At 44.9% G+C, this 17,687-nt stretch overlaps 1 protein-coding gene across 1 annotated transcript; it reads right to left on the bottom strand.

Annotated features, from left to right (window-relative positions):
- Window positions 1–3,052: 3,052 nt before the first annotated feature.
- Window positions 3,053–14,747, bottom strand: trib2 (tribbles pseudokinase 2). Its single transcript, XM_076272544.1, has 3 exons — window positions 13,436–14,747; window positions 11,371–11,663; window positions 3,053–5,051 (listed from the first exon to the last, which is right to left on the bottom strand). The coding sequence occupies exons 1-3, from the start codon at window positions 13,703–13,705 to the stop codon at window positions 4,571–4,573; spliced, it is 1,044 nt and encodes a 347-aa protein (XP_076128659.1). The 5' UTR covers window positions 13,706–14,747; the 3' UTR covers window positions 3,053–4,570.
- Window positions 14,748–17,687: the final 2,940 nt, after the last annotated feature.

Below are 17,687 nucleotides of genomic sequence, written 5' to 3'. Positions count from 1 at the left end.
TCATTTGAGACCAGGATTATGCTTCTACACAAAGGGGTTCATGTGCAGTAAGCATTTGATTGTCAGTATGCATTTTGGATAACCAAAAGTCCTATGGGGAGTTTCCATAGGCATTTTAGAAAATGCATGAGCATACCTTGGCAAATAATGGTCTAAAGCACTCATATTTTCATTCTATATTGATCTACTTTTGCACACAGCTTCAACCTGGTGCTAGGGCTCAGTTTCTAAGGGATATCAAGTGACCTAGAGGGCTGAAATGTGGTCAGTTCAGAGATGCTTGTAATCCGGTAGAAAGAAAAAACTATATTCTAGCCTCTGTAACTGTGTGAGTATCACACCATTATTTTGACTGTTTCCTACAAAAACTACAGGTTCTCAGCTTTCTATAGAGGTCCAACATTTGATGGTAGGCCCCAAAAGAGGTGGGAACAATGCCCTTGTAAATAGGCACAGTGCAATTTCAGGCAAAAACTTGAAATTTGTATTGAGATCCATGTGGTTAAAAGTGCTGAAAAAATCTTCCAGGCCATGAAACGAAAGGTAACAAAGGTTTTCCTCGTCAGTGTTCCTAGATTTTTTTCGGCACTTAATATATATTTTTATATCATCCAGCCCCTGTGTGCGGTCTTATGCACCAGGCAAAACATCTTCAATTAAAGGCGCAAACGCCACTTCTACTACCTTGAGATGGCATGAAGGATAGTCAGGTGCTCCTTGTTGGTGCCCCCCCCCCCCAATCCCAATCCTCCCCCACCTTTCTTATGCAGCCCTTGCCACTTAATCTACTAAACCCCTCTTCTACTGCACTTTTTACCCCCCACATAAATGCACAAATAGGCTGACACCAGACATAATTTCACTGCATTTCTTACTTCCAGTAACTATATGCATGTGACAATAAACTTCCTTGTATCCTTGTATCCTTGTATCCTTGTTACTCGAGGACTGAGGCCTAACTGCTAACAACATAAGAGTCAGCCGTCTTTCTTTGACATTACATCATGGAGGTTTATTTTGTAGCACCTGTTTCCTTTTAAGAGCATTGTCGAGTGCTGCATGGTTAAACACATCAGTATAAGCCTTTATAGCTTTCAATGCTAAAAGACTTTCCAGAGATGTGGCACGATGATGCTGGAAGCATTCCCACAGGCAACTCTTCCTCATCCATGCCCATCTGACCATCATCATCCTCACAAATCTCTTACTGCAAACTCATCCTGGCCCCGTAAGCCTTTAAATCTTCATCTGAGTACTAATCCCGCTCAGGATTCAGTCCAAATCAGCCACCCCTGGCCTGGATAACCTGCCAGCTGCCCACTGTCCAGATGGGATCCCGCTGAAGCCACGGTCTGTCCTGTCCAGCAAGCACAGGAAGAGAGAGAGAGATTTTCAGGACTAGATTTGCGGGATGCCAGCATGGCTGATGGAAACAGACACATGCAGATCCAGCCTGATCTAGAGTGGATCTGAATCTGATCTTGTGTGAATCCGGATGTGGAGAAAGTATTGGGCCTGATCTAGAGTGGATCTGAATCTGACCTGGCCCTGCAGATTTTAATTTGATCAGGGGGCTCTCTTATTGGTTCATTTCCACTATAAGGGTAAGACCCCAGTGTCTGGGCAATGGGCATTTTGGTTTCCATTTATGAGGCTGGACTGGACTTGGGTCCAGCCCTGGAGTGGGACAGAAGGTCCTGAATCAGTAATGTTTGTCCAGCAATGGAAATTGCACCTTTAGTTATTGGCATCAGAGCTATGCATAAAATTCCATTCTTGAGTCCAACAGAGCTCGATGTAAGACACCTTCATTTCAGATCAGTCAAACTAACTAGGAGAGCTTACTACTGTTAACAGACTCTGTTGACAGTTTGGACCAAGATCGCACAATTGCTACATCAAAGATTTAATTAATTTGCTTAGGGTCACTATAGAAATTAGTCCTGTAGCCTAACTGTTATCTACAAGCATAAGAAGGAAAGCAACATGTTGCAATTCACCATTTATTTACTGAATAAATCTGGACAGAAACACCAAAAGTCATTTTAGGTTACAATCAAGAGCGTCCACAGCCGGACCCCTCCATGCAGACCCCCCTCCCAGACCAAAAACAAATAAACAAACAGAAACAACAGGGGAAAAAAGAAAGAAAAAGAAACTCCTTCAACAATAGCACCAAATTAGCATGTGGGTAGCTCATTCCATGGGAAAATATATTTATTTCTATTATTATAATATAAATAAATAAAACAGAAATAAAAAATATAAAAGCAATGTTTTTTTTAATGCATCTACATATCCTAGTGGATTTTTAGGGTTCTTTCCTTTTAATTTTGTATAATTTTTCTAAAAATAAAAAGACAAGCTTTCCCTTGTGACAGGGGCAGAGTAGAGCATCCAAAGGGCGCATGCCGATAACTAGATATAAAAACTCACAAATTCAAGTAACACTGACGCACGACAGAGCAGTGTGCCCACACACACACGTACCCAAACAAGACAGGGAGCATTTCACAGCACCTACGCAGGCAGTAGAAGACTTAACAGGAGGTCCAGGGGGACAGTGTAGCCACAATGTCCTCTACTTACAGGTGGGGCATTTGAAAAAGTGAAAATTTTTTATATATATGTATATATATATATATATATATATATAAATAATGGAAGAAAAGAAAGAAAATGTAAGTTGTATCGGGAGACTGGCAATGGGGGCGCAGAAATACTGGCACTAAAAGTTTAAAAGTTAAGTGTTTATTCTAAACTTCAGACAGGCAGCACTCGATGAGAGAAAAAAGATAAATCATAGACCTGCCAAGTCCTGTGTCAGAAATATTGCCTACAGTATACGTGAAAACCAAATTAAACCTCCACGTAAAAAATATAACAAAACCAAATAGATGAGGACAGAAACCAACCCTGCATTATCTTTTAAATATAGTAGTTAATTTTAAATATATATATATATATATATATATATATATATATATATATATATATATATATATATATATATATATATATATATATATATATATATATATATATATATATATATATATATATATATATATATATATATATGTTTTTTTTTTTTTTTATAAAAATGTTACATTTTCGTTCCTGAAGAGAAAAGAAAACAAACTTAAATAGAGGGTGCTAGCTGTAAGCTAGAAACGGTCATACGCCTAGCCTATATCAAGTGCATGATGTCATTTGGAGCCGGCAGGAAAGGGGTTAATGTCCGTGTGAATGAAGAGTTAAGCAGCAGTAACAATTTAGAGGAATAGCTTAATGCAACATAAAACAAACATATACATACATACATACATACATACATACATACATACATACATTAATGCAGCTACATAAATGACCAAAAAGAAAAATAGCTTGAAAATAATTACACAAAAGACACTCCGGTCCAGAGGAAACACTAAACTAAAATCATATATCCAAGGGAGACATAGAGATATACATATAAATATTTTAAATTTTTTGTATGCTATGACAAATTTGCTTGGTAACCCAAAGACACTGCAAGTGCTATCAACTAAAGTGAGACAAGAGAAACAAACGCATGAAGAGCAAAACACTGTGATCCCAAGTGTGAAGTGTGTGTGTGTGTGTGTGTGTGTGTGTGTGTGTGTGTGTGTGTGTGTGTGTGTGTGTGTGTGTGTGTGTGGGGAACATCTCAAAATGAAAATCAGAAAACAGAGCACACAGAAGTGCCATTGCAGTTGAATGGTGAAGAGAGTTTGCTTATGCGTACTTGGTGTGTGTGTGTGTGTGTGTGTGTGTGTGTGTGTGTGTGTGTGTGTGAGAGAGTGTGTGTGTGTGTGTGTGTGTGTTCTCCTTGGCAGAGGCATTCCTCCCGCACAGCATCTGGACTCTGGGCCTGGCCCGCACCAAACGTGGGCCAGAACCCAATGCCATCTGGGTACAGGTCCTCAGTAGAGTCCGTAGCCTAATGTGAACGTGGACGTGTTAACCACCGGAGCACCACCAAAAAATACAAATAAAAAAGGACCAAAAAAAAAACAGGACAGAACAAAAAGTGATGCTACATTACATTTGCCTTCCAATCGTCCCAAAGGGCGTCGCCATGACGCCGGGGTTTTAGATGTCACCCCCCACCCCACCCCTTCTTCAGGACCTGCTGAGGTTTGTCAGTGGAATGAAAAAATAACGAAAGATCGACATTAAGTTTGTTTTTGTTTGTTTTTTTCTTCGATGAAACGAATGAATCATTCATTCACTCTCCACAGACTCTTCATTCTCCTCCAATGTCATTTCCCGAGACAATACACATGCCTATTGGCTGCCTTTGTTTGTTTGTTTTTTGACACGTCATGACCACCTCCCCATCCCATTGATTCCCTGTGACAAAACGCCTGGCCAGGAGTTGGTTTCGTTTGTTTGCTTGTTTGTTGTAGTTTCCTCGGCCCCATCCCATTGTTTTCCCTGGTGAGAAAGCGTCTGGCCATTGGTTGGCCTTGTTTGTTTGTTAGTTAGTTTGTTTACATATTTGTTTGCGGTGTCGTCACATTGCGGTGCTGCCATACTGCACTGTTCAGCTGAAGAGCTGCTCCAGCTCCTCCTCCATGTTGGCCTCGGGGACGGCCTGGTCGTGCTCGCGCTCGGCCCGCCCGTGTCCACCTACAGGGGGCGCCGTTGGGCCAGCCCAGGCGGCGAACCAGGGGTGGTCAAGCAGCTCACGGGCCGTCAGGCGCTCGGAGGGCTGCCGGCGCAGCAGGCTGCGGATGAGGCAGCGAGCCTTGGGCGAGAGTGTCTCGGGCAGGCTGAAGTGGCCGCGGCGGATCTTGGAGAAGAGCGAGCCGGGCTCGACGTCGTGGAACGGGTAGCGGCCGACCAGGATGGTGTAGAGCATCACGCCCAGGCTCCACACGTCCGCCGCCTTGCCCGAGTAGCGGCCGCCGCCGTTCAGGATCTCGGGGCTCACGTATGCCGGGCAGCCGTGCTTGTCCGACAGAGAGTCATCAGAACCTTCCAGAAGGTGTGTGTCTTCCAAGCTCTCCAACTTCACCAGACTCCTGAGGAGGGGGGAAAAAAAACAATGTTGTTAGCATACACATGCACATGAAGAACAACAATGTTAAAACACAAACACACACACACACACACACAAACACACACACACCAGCCTGTTGTAAAATGAATGCAACAATCATCAGTATGACCAGATGGAGGAAGGGAGGGTTGGAGACAGGGAAAGAATATCCCAGAGGGACCCAATCAGACTTCTGAGATCAAAGCTGACCTCTCCCGCTAGATGAGGTTGTTTAGGTTTGCGGTACCACAGGTCATGTGACGTCAGGAGGTACAGAGGCCACTTAACAGGGTGAGCTAAACCAAACCTGATTGGCTGGGATTACGGTTCTACAGTGGCACTGGAGATGGGTGGAGTACGCCTATACGGTGATGTCAGGCTGCCACAGGGGTCACCGGACCGGCTACCGGACACCGGCCGACGGCAAGGTCGGCTGCTGGGGGACTGAACCGGGGCAGGAGGATGGAGTGACGTTACACAGTCGCCCAGACATGAGCTAACGCTGGCCTGTAATGGGCACCAGTATCCCCAGGATAATATGGATCCGCTGTACGCCTCAGTGTTCAGTCACTTCACTTTACTGCATGGAGGGCCAAGTCTATCTATCCATTTATCTAACCATCCTTCAAACCCTTTCATTCATTCATTCTTTCATTCAGTTGTAAAATATACTTATCATGGTCCCATGACCCTGCAACCGAAATCAATAAATCTTTCCATCCATTTATCCACCCTCTATGGACCATTCATCGTTTGATAGGTCTATGGTCAAGTCAGTGAACTTACAATAAGCAATCAGGAAGACTAGAACTACCATATAAAAACTACCCTACACACTGAAGCTCTGTTCGAAATATTCACTCGTTCACTATATAGTGAGTAAACAAGTGAACAATTCAAACAGTTTGAGTCAGGAACACTAAAACGACCAAACACCACTAAAGGACCACTAAACTCATGTCCAACGAGACGAGTGGTTCACCAGCCCAGGACCGGCATGAATGAAGCCCCGCCTCCACCACCTGAGGAGACACGATAGGAACACTGAGCTCATCTCTGCCATCCCGACTCAAATCACCAGGCCTGGGCAGGCGTCTCCAGGCAACAGGCTCCAGCAGGCTTTTCCCGAGCCGAGCTCATTTCCTGCTCAGGAGGAGAGAAGGCGTCAGGCTGGAGGCTCTACACACCGTCCAAAGCCAGAAGTGACCGGTGATAGCACCAGTCATTCGAGCTATAGTGTACCTAGCCTTGAAATAACAGCAGCGAGACACAGGGCACATTAATATCACAGAGATGCATATCATCACCGTCTGTGTGTGTGCGTGTGTGTCTGTGCGTCTGTGTGTGTGTGCGCGCGTCTGTGTGTGTGTGTGTGCGCGCGTCTGTGTGTGTGTGCGCGCGTCTGTGTGTGTGTGTGTGTGTGTGTGTGTGTGTGTGTGTGCGCGTCTGTAGATTAAAAAATAAGGAAGTGACTCAGGGAGAAGCTTTCTAGTTTTTCCTGGCAGTCTGACTTCCTTTCTATCCCCCACTCTCTCTCTCTCGCTCTCTTTAACGCACCCTCTTCCTCTCTGCATGAGGTCTGGGGGAGATTCAACAGAACATCCCAAATCCCCTCTCTCAGTGCACCTACCACAACAACAGCTTCCTCCCTCCCTCTCTTGCTCTCAGACGCTCTCTCCTTCCACAATCATCCGTTCTTTGCACATGGGAGATTCTGCACCTCTCTCAAAACTGCAAGACTACAGCTTCTCACACACACCTGGATATGATCATTACAGGACTGTATGTCCAATGGACATGGCAAGACACACACACACACACACACACGTCATACTTGAATGCCATGGTAGAGCCTTAGCAGACATCTTCAACTACAAAGGGCTCACTTTAAGCTACTTCTTTGTGTGTGTGTGTGTGTGTGTGTGTGCGTGCGTGTGAGCAGACCTCTGAGGAGCTCATAAATTTCAAGGTCACCTGGCTCCCAGAAAGCATGCACACACACACACAGCTCCTGAACTGGAAAGCATTAGTAGATCTCCACTCAGGATCATTGGACTTTCAGAGAGCAAGCACACACATACACAGTCCTGTGTGTTGGACAACAGACACACACAGACCATGTGTTAAAGTATGTTGCCTCTGTGTGTGTGTGTGTGTGTGTGTGTGAGAGAGAAAGAGCAACACTTTGACCAGTGTTTTAATGTCATTGCATTTCACCAGGATAAGCTTCTCAGTGCAATCCTAGCTGCAGTCTATGACCCAACTTAATGACCTCCCTTTCCATGCAGTGGGGGAAGAGGCATCTGTGTGTGTGTGTGTGTTTGCTTAGGGTAGTGTGTATGTGTGAGAGAGTGTGAGCGTGTGGGAGAGAGAGAAAGAGAGAGAGAACATGAGTGTGAGTGTGTGTGTGTGGAATGGGTGTGAGCATACATGCATATGTGGGTATGAGAGAGTGTGTGTGTGAAAAGGGTGACCTGTCCTAAAATAGTCAGACTGCAGCAGACCGAATAGGCATCTCATGTCCATGACCTCACACGGAGGTGGAGAGGACTGGAGCGAGGGACAGCAGGTGGACCAGCGACCAGCCACAGCCACACACACACACACACACACACACACACAGTAGGTGAAATGGCATGCATTACACTACACTATTACTACACTATCTAACTTGACCCCGTACACACAGACACACAAAAAGCAGTGAGGATTATATACTTTGTCATTTCATTTACATGTCACAGACTTACAGAAAGACATGCGCGCACGCACATACACACACGCATATTGATATCCCAGCGTGCCTATCATTATGACAGTGGAAATGTCACAAGAGCTGCATGACATAACTGGGTCAAAGCTCGTCCTCTTTCAACGGCACGGACAGATCCACAGGGCAAACCCGTGGACACTTCTGGCAGTAGAGGTGGGTATCACAAAGTAACTTATGAATCAATACCGACCGTCATGATACTCTGCCCACGATAACAAAAATATCATACTACAGCAATTCGGCAATACTAAATACATTGCAAAAGATCAATCTCCGATACATCACAATATCTCTGTAAATGAAGAAGAATAAGCCAAAAGGTTGGAAATTTGTACTTATTTACGGCAAAGAAAGAAAGAAAAAAAAGTTGTGACCTGAGGTGAAATGCTTTTCTTAGGGGGGGGGGGGGGGGGGTTCAGGGGGGTTGGGGGTTATCAGGTTTAACCGGATTTGAACCCTTCTTTTTAAGCAGGACGGGCCTGGGTAAAGGTATGAAAAGAGGTCATTGAACTGCCTAAGGTGGTCATCAATAAAATATGAAACCAATTTGCTATTCAATGTCAGGGGAGAGGCAAACTTACAAACTGAGGCAAGAGACACACACACGCACACACGTGCAGTGTGAGAGAGGGTGTGTTGGTTGTAAGAGTCATGTTATTGACTGGTCACTGAGTGATGGGTAATTCATTTCATAATTGTGTGTGTCTCATGTGTGGTCTCGTGAATTTTTAATGAACTTAATGAATGAAAACATAATACACAGAATGACAAACACATTCATTACTATGTGTAACAAAGACCACAGGTAGACCACTCCAGCCAGCAATAACCATTAGGAGAACTCAACACCTCATCCAGACCTAGTACCCATTCACATGCATGTTTGGGTTCTCCAAAATAAGTTAACGTTATACTAAGAGACCTGGCCAGAGATCCACTAAAGGTTCTAGACAGCAATTTTTCAAACCTCTAAAAGTGTAGTTTACAAGGATTACTATAGCTACGCTAACTGCATCATCCCACTAACTAGCCTACAGCAGCTGTTACCACAAGCCCACTGGACTACAAATACCACTGGCACTAAAGGAGCTGGATTTGCATAATCAACCTTCATCGTAGAATGACATGACATGCAGCATGGAGTCCTACCATCTGTGATTCCTTCCTTCCTTTCTTCTAGATTCATGTATTCAGCAGGGTGCCTCACCCCACATCATGTCCATCCCAACCCCCTTGTTAGCGAATTTAACACTGAGGTGTGTGTGTGGCCCAACTTAGGCACCAGAAAGTAACCAAGTCTAGGACTGACCCGACCATGTTCTGACACACATCCTCAAGGGATTATGGCAACCAGCAAGGGTTTTGACCTTGCACGTCTGTGTGAGTGTGTGTGTAACCCATCCTCCTGGGACCATACGCAGTCTGCAGACCTTCCACCTTGAACATCAGTGTGTGTGTGTGGGCCTTAACCAGACGCATGTGTTCCTGCTGCGCCTGCTCTCTGGGACCGAGTTGCCCATGACCCTGCCTGTGACTGAGCAACACACACACACACACACACACACACACACACACACACACACACACCTCCCTAACCCCCCCTGTACTGGCACATTCCCCTTTCCCGCCTGCGCGCGCGCACACACACACAGTTATGCAATAGGCCCAGGCACAAAGCCACAGCCACACACACATGCGTTCCCCAGAGAGGAGCTGCTCAGGCCACTAAGTAACAGGACAGGGCGGCTACTTCCCCATCACAGTGTGACCCTTACTTTACAATAACATCAACAACAATACATCAACAACAAATAATTACTCTGGGAGCATCTCCGCTCTCAGTATTCAGTCCCTCCAGGAATTCGCGATGTTGCGATCGCAACAATTAACACAAATTCAGCAAATCCTCGAGAATTCTGGGCGACCTCGCAATTTTGTCCAAACACTGCAACTTTTTCGCAAATTTAACCAATCATCATGGTTTCCCTGTGAAATTTTACCTACCACAACAGAATATTGACTCAGATGCCACATTTACTTCTGCAGACACCAGAGACTGCCCTATACTTGTTCACTCCTCTGCAGTTTGGATGACAATAAATAGAAGGCTAACGTTAACAATCTGCTTTACTTGCATCCGTCATCTCAACCTAGTGTTGCTAACCTGCCTAAGCTATTATTAAGGCCTACTTGGTTTACTGACATTTGAGTAGGCTACAATATGCAACCCATTGGCAAACGTTTACAACTGAAGATGTCCTTTTAGCTCGTGTCATGTTTGCTAGCTTGTGGGCTCAGTTTGTGTAGTGCAGTGCTACCAAAATCATAGAAATTAATAACATTGTAAGACATTTACCTCTTCTATGATCCAAGAATGATTTCATACGAGTTATTTTTTAACATTTATTTTAACTAATGACATAGAAAACATCCCGAATTCTATCCACATATTGTAATGCACTATGCAAAAAGTTATTTCCAGTCCTAGCCGAACACAGTGAGATGCAAGCGTTCCAATCCACTTAGATATGTTATTACGCTACTCTCACGTCCTTAAAGTGGCAGGCAGTCAATTAGACTTACACACCACCAATGTAATAACATTAAAGAAAAGTGTAGTCGAATAGTTTAAATCAATATGAAATTACTAGATACTTAGTTGGCTATCAGTAATTATGCAAGTCACAGAATATGAATTATTAAAAAGATATGAACTTAATATGAATTACAACATATATGAATGTATTGAAACATATGACATTATGCCATCTCTTTAGGGGGCTGTCTTTTTTGGACAGTTCTACGAAAGGTTATAGGCCTACTGCTTTGTGAATAACCCCAGTCAAAGTATTTACACAAATAAAGTAGGCCTACTTTGATTTTCTGTAACCCTTACTATTTACCTTTACTTATCCTTTTTAATAAGCATCAAGATGATCCGTGTAATTTTGGTCTTACTAACCTTAATTACCCTCAATTAAAAAATAATAAAAAAAAAAAAAATCGCAACTATTTGTGGAATTTTCACTTCCTCTCGCAATTTCGTCACAACAAACAGCTAAAAACACCGCAACTTCCATCGCAATTGTTTAGAAAAGTTGTCGCGAAATCAGGCATTTTAGATCGCAACAATCTCAAAAAATCCTCGCGAAATCCTGGAGGGACTGAGTATTGCTGCTAAAGTTCTCTCCTGACTAAATGTGAGTGGTGCACAGACGTAGCTTCCCTACCTACGGTAGCCATTACTAAACATCCCATTTAACCACACAATATTTCTTTGAGCTTGAGGTTGTGCAGCGTGAGCTTGGGGTCATTGCAGTGCCCTGAACCTCTCTAAACAAACAGACAGACACACACACACACAGACACACACAGACACACAGACACAGACACACACACACACACAGACACACACACAGACACACACACACACACACACACAGACACACACAGACACACACACACACACACACACACACACACACACACACACACACACACACACACACACACACACAGACTTCCATACCTCTCCTCGTTCTTAAAGACGAACTTCCTGAGCTTAAGGTCGCGCAGCACCAGGCCGTGGTCGTGGCAGTGGGCGACGGCGGAGGCAATCTGGTGGAAGAGCCGGGCGGCCTCCTCCTCGCGCAGCCGCTTGCAGCTGCGCACAAACGAGTGCATGTCGCCATGGCTACGCTCGAAGAAGATGTAGGCGCGCGTGTCGCCCAGCAGGATCTCCACGATCTGGTTGATGTGCTGGTGCGCGCCCAGGGCGAAGTAGGCCGCCAGCGACTCCTGGTAGCGGCGGATTTCAAACACCTGGCACGAGAGAAAGAGAAACACAGAGAGAGAGAGAGAGAGAGAGAGATGTAATGAGTGAAGGAAGTAGAAAGGAGACAGGAGGACAGCGGAGAAAAGATGAGAGAAGAGGGGAGTGGGATATGGGAGGACAAGCGGGTCGGAGAGAGAGAGGAGAAAGAGAAAAGAGGTACAAGGAGACAGAAAGGAGAAGAGAGGATTGATTGGGGGAAGAGAGACAGAAGGAGGAGATGAAAGGAGGATGAGAAAGAGAGGAAAGCAGAGTAGGGCAGAAGAGGCATTTAGGTTAGAAGCAGGCCACAGACTGATGCACAGAAAAGCACATACGCACACACACACACACACACACACACGCACACACCCCATTGGGAGCCCCGGCAGCTAGAATTGGCTTACTAGTCAAAGAGGCTTCAAATAGGCCAGCCCCTCCAACTCTGCATTGGGCTGGAGGGATGAACCAAAACTACGGAGCTGTACCCACATCAGTGATGCAGAGAGCACGGCAGAAATCAGGACTCGCAGCCTCCTGCAGCATGCACAAGTCTCCTATACACACGACTGCAGCTAACTTTCAATCCCCCACCCCCCCCCAAAAAAAAACACATTGATCTTTGATGTTGCTTAGTAACAGGCGTTTAAAGCCGGGTGCTGCTGGGATATTTATAGCGCCGTGGCGGCGGGGACTAAAGGCCACGCTCTTATCAATGCGCCAGCAGGAAATAGACGCCCCGCTGCTGTGCCCAGATCAGTGCTACAATGTGACCTCAGCGCCACTTCCTCGTGTGCCGAGCACTGTACGGGACTGACTGATAACGGAGTGACCTACACGGATACATGCAAAAACAGGCATGCATGCCATTGCCATACAGCTTGCATTTATAGTCTAATAAGGGCAACTTCATTAATGGTTCAGCAGAAAGTGTTGGTGTATGTGTGTGTCTTATGTGAAGGCTTTGTGTGTGTGTGTGTGTGTGTGTGTTGAGAGGATTGTGTGTTTATGATTGATTGTGTGTGTGTGTTTGGGGGAGAGGGTGATGTTTGTGTGAGATGGAGCCAGAGTGGGTGAGTATGGAGCGTGTGCACGTCCATAACCACAATGGTGTTTCCATTCATTTTTTTTCTGGCTTAAAGGCTCTTCCTGCCAAACACACAGCGAGGATAAATTGCTGTGACGCTTGCATGAACCCGGAGTTGGGAAGATTACAAAAGAGGAAGCAAAATCAAGGATTGGGCCAAAAGTTTAAAGAGGGCTACTGTTACCCTCCCCTTTGTCAATGTTAACTCATGAAACCCGACCAACATCACAGACGGGCGCATACCACGCTTGTTGTCACGGCGATGGCCGATGTTTTTCCATTACTCAGATGCTCTCGATTACATAGCCATATTCCAACGCCGAGCGAGGACAGTTCCTCCGGCCATGCATTGCGTAAAAGATAATAAAGCGACGGTGGCATTGTGTGACCTCTGGCCCACGGGTTCACGTTTCCAGCCGTTAATTTATTGCGGAATGCGCCACATGATGCGAACTAGTTCGTTTCTAAAGGTTACAAATGCACACACTGACGCCTGGGGTATGCATGTTCAGTCATCATTTGTCTTGCTATATGCATAGATTATTTTTTTGCAGAAGAGCTCCAACGTTTAAAAATGAAAGAACAGGCTGTGCTCCCCTCCCGACACACATTAAACTAGCTACGCCAAGGACTCGCATCTGAGTCGATAATGTCTGAAAGGCAGGGAAATACCTTTGCGCTGTCGGGTGCTCTTACCTTACAGACGAGCTCCTCGCCAGTATGAAGGTGGGCGGCCCTGAAAACGTGGTCTCCCGCTAGTGGCTCCAACAAGAGGTAATTCCCGATGCAAGAAATGCAATAAGAGGAATCCGGAGTCTCCGGGGGACTCGGTGATCCCAAATTAGGACTGAAACTCTGATTCGATTCTGTAGTCCTCAGGCAAGTTAACTCCTCAAAGTCGTGCGTTTTGTGCCGTGACCTCCCATAACGTGAAATGTTAATGGGATTTGACCTCTGTATGTTCATGGGGATAGGCGGAGATATTTCCAGAGGAAGCGGGGGGATCTTCGATTGTGCAAGGGAATTCCACCGGGAAGGGAGGTCGAATCAGAGACAGACGGCAATCCTTCACCACAGTTTAAGTACAATATAGAATGTGTCGAATCTTATGTGCTGCGTCGATTCAATGCCCCAAAAATGATTTGACACTAAATTTGAGGAGCACGAATATCGCTACAATACAAAAATGACAGGCTACTTACGTAGCCAGATAAGAGATTAGACAAAGGCGACGGGTTCCACTTCAAATGCTGCCAAATTTTGACAAAAAATACCGTCCTTTGCAATCAAGACCTTGCGTATAAAACCATAAACGACATATATGATTAGAAATACAGTTTATCCACTGCGATGAGGAAAGTTCCTTTAGTTTAAGTGAGAAAAGACAACCCTCGAGGTGCAGTGCTTCATTGGATAATTATAACATTGATGTAGATAATTCAATGTTACAAGACACTAGGTAGACACTGTAAAGAGGCTACACCATAAAGGCAAGTGCAAAACAGTTCATCATTATTAGCTACAAGGCTAACAATTTTACTCAGGATGCATTACGGGGAAATGCTAGATTTCCAAATGAGGGGCTCGGATATCAGGAGAATGCTAACTTGGATAGCCAGCGAGAATGAAGCCTTGGGGCTGCTGCTAACTAGCTAACCGGTTAGCGGTTCAGATATCCTGAGAAAACGCTCTGTGTGCATGCACGGGCCTGGTTCCACAGATCATATCCGTGCAGCTGCAGGGACCATCGACCAAATATGGCCAGAAAAATCGTCCCGATTACCAGCTCTTTGTTATGCCTGGCAGCCGATGTCTTCTGCGGCGAATTTGGGTAAATCCGACCAAACGTTCGAACGGGCGACGATTTAGCTGCTCGGAGAGAAAGGGATGGCCGACTTCTTCAGGCCTATCCCTTCTTTCAGCAAGACATCATCTCCGCGGTGTGCTACTTACGTGGCTGTGAATCTAGTCCATTCAGTGCGAGGTCAGCCACACACACACTCGCCGTTCTCCAGTGCAGGAGCTGACTGTCTTTCACAGCTCTTCACGCACACCACTAACCTGTTTCCGACCCGCCCCCGTTACGTCATCGACTTAAAGCCGCGCCATTGGTGATTTCGGCTGATGCCGACACATTTACTGTGCCACAGTGTTACAGTATATCCAGTCATGTGAGTTAAATGTACACCCCGGGAAGCTAATTGTTAGGAGGGGATGGCGATGCTATTCATAGTGCGGGAAGCACCGTGTCCTCTTCCTATAGGATGGTGGCGTGGCGTCGCACTGACATATTACAGGTTGTTATGCTTTGTTATGATTTCATCTGTGATCCTAGATCCCTCATTGCGGCGATCCATCGGAATGAGGCTAGGTTAAAATAAGTCCTCGCCAGATGGTTGGTATGGCAAATCATTCACGTTGCGAACGTGGCGAAAACCCTGGGGAAAAACTAAATCTTGTTTCTGTAACATAACCATCTGCTAGACTGTAATAAAACGGAAAGCTAGATAAACCATTCGAACATTAAAAAATAACTTAACTTACATAAACTTAAGCAGCTCTCTCTCTCTCTCTCTCTCTCTCTCTCCCAATATCATTATATTTCTCTCTGTTTTTGCAACAATATGCGTTTGTGCAAAGTGTGTATTTGTGTGTGTGTGTGTTAAATAATGTGTATTTGTGCATGTGCACAGTGAATGAATTAGTCAGGAGTAACTGAAAAGTAAAGTATTGAGGTTTATGCATTTTTGGCATCCTTGGGGCATCTAGTCATCATTAAATTCTGGGTGATAACATGACATTTGGGCAATGGCAATTTTTTCCACTGCCATGTTTTCAAGATGCTGCCACCTGCATCCACCAAAAACAATGTAGGCTAGCATTTTTGAGGCAGCCATCTTGACAGGTGACAAAATGACCTTGATTTTAAATTGCTTCAGTAAAATAAACTCAATTCACCATACACACATTTTTGAAGTAAAATAATCAAAACACAATTCTAGCCCAGATAACCTATTTTCTTATTGGCTTCTGGGCCCAAAACGATCTTGACATTGACCTTGACCATATCAGCTTGGTCTTAAAATGACCTCTAACCTCTTCAGAGATGTTCTCAGCACCCCTTAAATAGAAAACATATGACAAAATCCTCACAATGGACCCATCAATTGCTGAAATTACTCATTGTTTTTGGTGAGAGCAGGTGGCAGCCATATTGAAAATATGGCAATAAAAAAATGGACCCCACACAAATTTAATGTTGTCATCCATAAATATTGACTAGATGCCCTAAGGATGCCAAAAATGCAAAACCCTCCATAACCTATTTTAAGGGGTCAAGCTGCCTGGATTCCTCCTGACTCTGTGATGACATAATGTATGACATTCACCTGAGTTGGTATGTGTACAGTGTGTGTCTGTGTGCAGTGCCTCTATGTAAAATCTTTTGTTTTGTGCATGCATGTGTGTATGTGTGTCAGTGAATGTGTGTCTGTCTCTGTGTGTGTGGGTGTATTCAGATGTGTGTAGGCTCTCAGCTCAGGACTGTGAATGGAATGAGGTGGGCAGTGATAATATGCATACAGAAAGCTCAGTCCTCTGAATGACCACTCAGTGGAGTCTTAGCAGATCAGACCAGAACGGAGCCGGATTCAGGCCAAATAGCAAGTCATCTGCTATCTAAAGAACTGCCGCTGGTGGGGTCATCCTTAAGATTCATACCAGAGTTAGGTAAAGAGGATTTATGTCTGTGGTCTGTGTGTGTGTGTGTGTGTGTGTGTGTGTGTGCAAATGTAGCTAATAAATCATTGTTTCTTTTTGTACTGTACTGTGTGAATGTGTGTGTGCTTTTTTGCCCGTGGTAGGCCTTGTTAGTGTAGCATAATGGTAACCATCCAGAGACACTCTCTTACTCTCCATAAAAGCCCTATTTAATGGAGCATTTAACTGCCAGAATGAGACGTTTGTCAAAGAGGTGCTGTACCTGTATTTATAGATGTTTATGAACGTGTGGTGTGTGCATTTGTGTGTGTGTGTGTGTGTCCCGCTGTTATTGGTATATATGAGCTGAGTTTACCCTTTCAAGGTAACAATAGGCCAGTCCTCTCTTCTTCAGCCCGTGGTAAATATGGTGTGTGTCTGTGAGTGTGTGTGTGTGTGTGTGTGCACTGAGTGGGTTGTGCAATCCTCCTGCTGGAATGTGGGGCGTCCAGTGGAATGCACGCAGCTGGGCTTGAGACACAGGCGAGACTGTTCCTGCCGGCCACCTCCCTTCCTCCAATATATACACAACACACACACACACAGACATACAAACACAGTGTGGGACTGTGCCTTTTATAATGCAGGTTATAGAACAAACAACAAACACACACACACACACATTCACACACACACAGACTCACACACACCTCATGTAACCCTCTCACACATAGCACACACATGAGTTACACCTGGGGCACAACTTGTGTGTGTGTGTGTGTGTGTGCATTTCTTGTGCGTATAAATGTTGTATGAGCTTGTGTGTGTGTGTGTGTGTGTGTGTGAGAGAGAGAGAGAGAGAGAGAGTGTGAGTAGTAGTAGGAGGAGAATGGAAATTATGCCACAGACCACAGACTCATAAGCCTGTCGGTGGAGTAGGGGGAGGAGAGAAAGCATCTCAGTAGGCCCCCAGGTCAGCCTGAGCTCAGTGTGTGTGTGTGTGCGTGTATGGCAAGCCGATTGAGCATTTATTCTGATATCTTGATATCAGGCATAATTGTCATGTACATGTAAGCCATTTTTGTCAACTAGTTAACTAGTGAGCCATGTTTGTGTGAACTAGTTAACTAGTGAGGGTCAATAACTAACTTAGTTAACTAGTGAACCATACATGGCTTACTAGCTTGCTAGGTGATGGCAGTAGGCTCACTAGTTAACTAGTTGATGCATCATTTGTCCAAACTAGTTA

This window comes from Alosa pseudoharengus, unplaced genomic scaffold (genome assembly GCF_046254945.1).
Source record: "Alosa pseudoharengus isolate Yale_2024_CS ecotype anadromous, Long Island Sound unplaced genomic scaffold, YU_APseudo_1.1 YU_APseudo_1.1_scf_7, whole genome shotgun sequence".
NCBI lineage: Eukaryota > Metazoa > Chordata > Actinopteri > Clupeiformes > Clupeidae > Alosa > Alosa pseudoharengus.
Note: the sequence above shows the minus strand (reverse complement) of the source record. Positions and strands in the feature narration are given on the sequence as shown.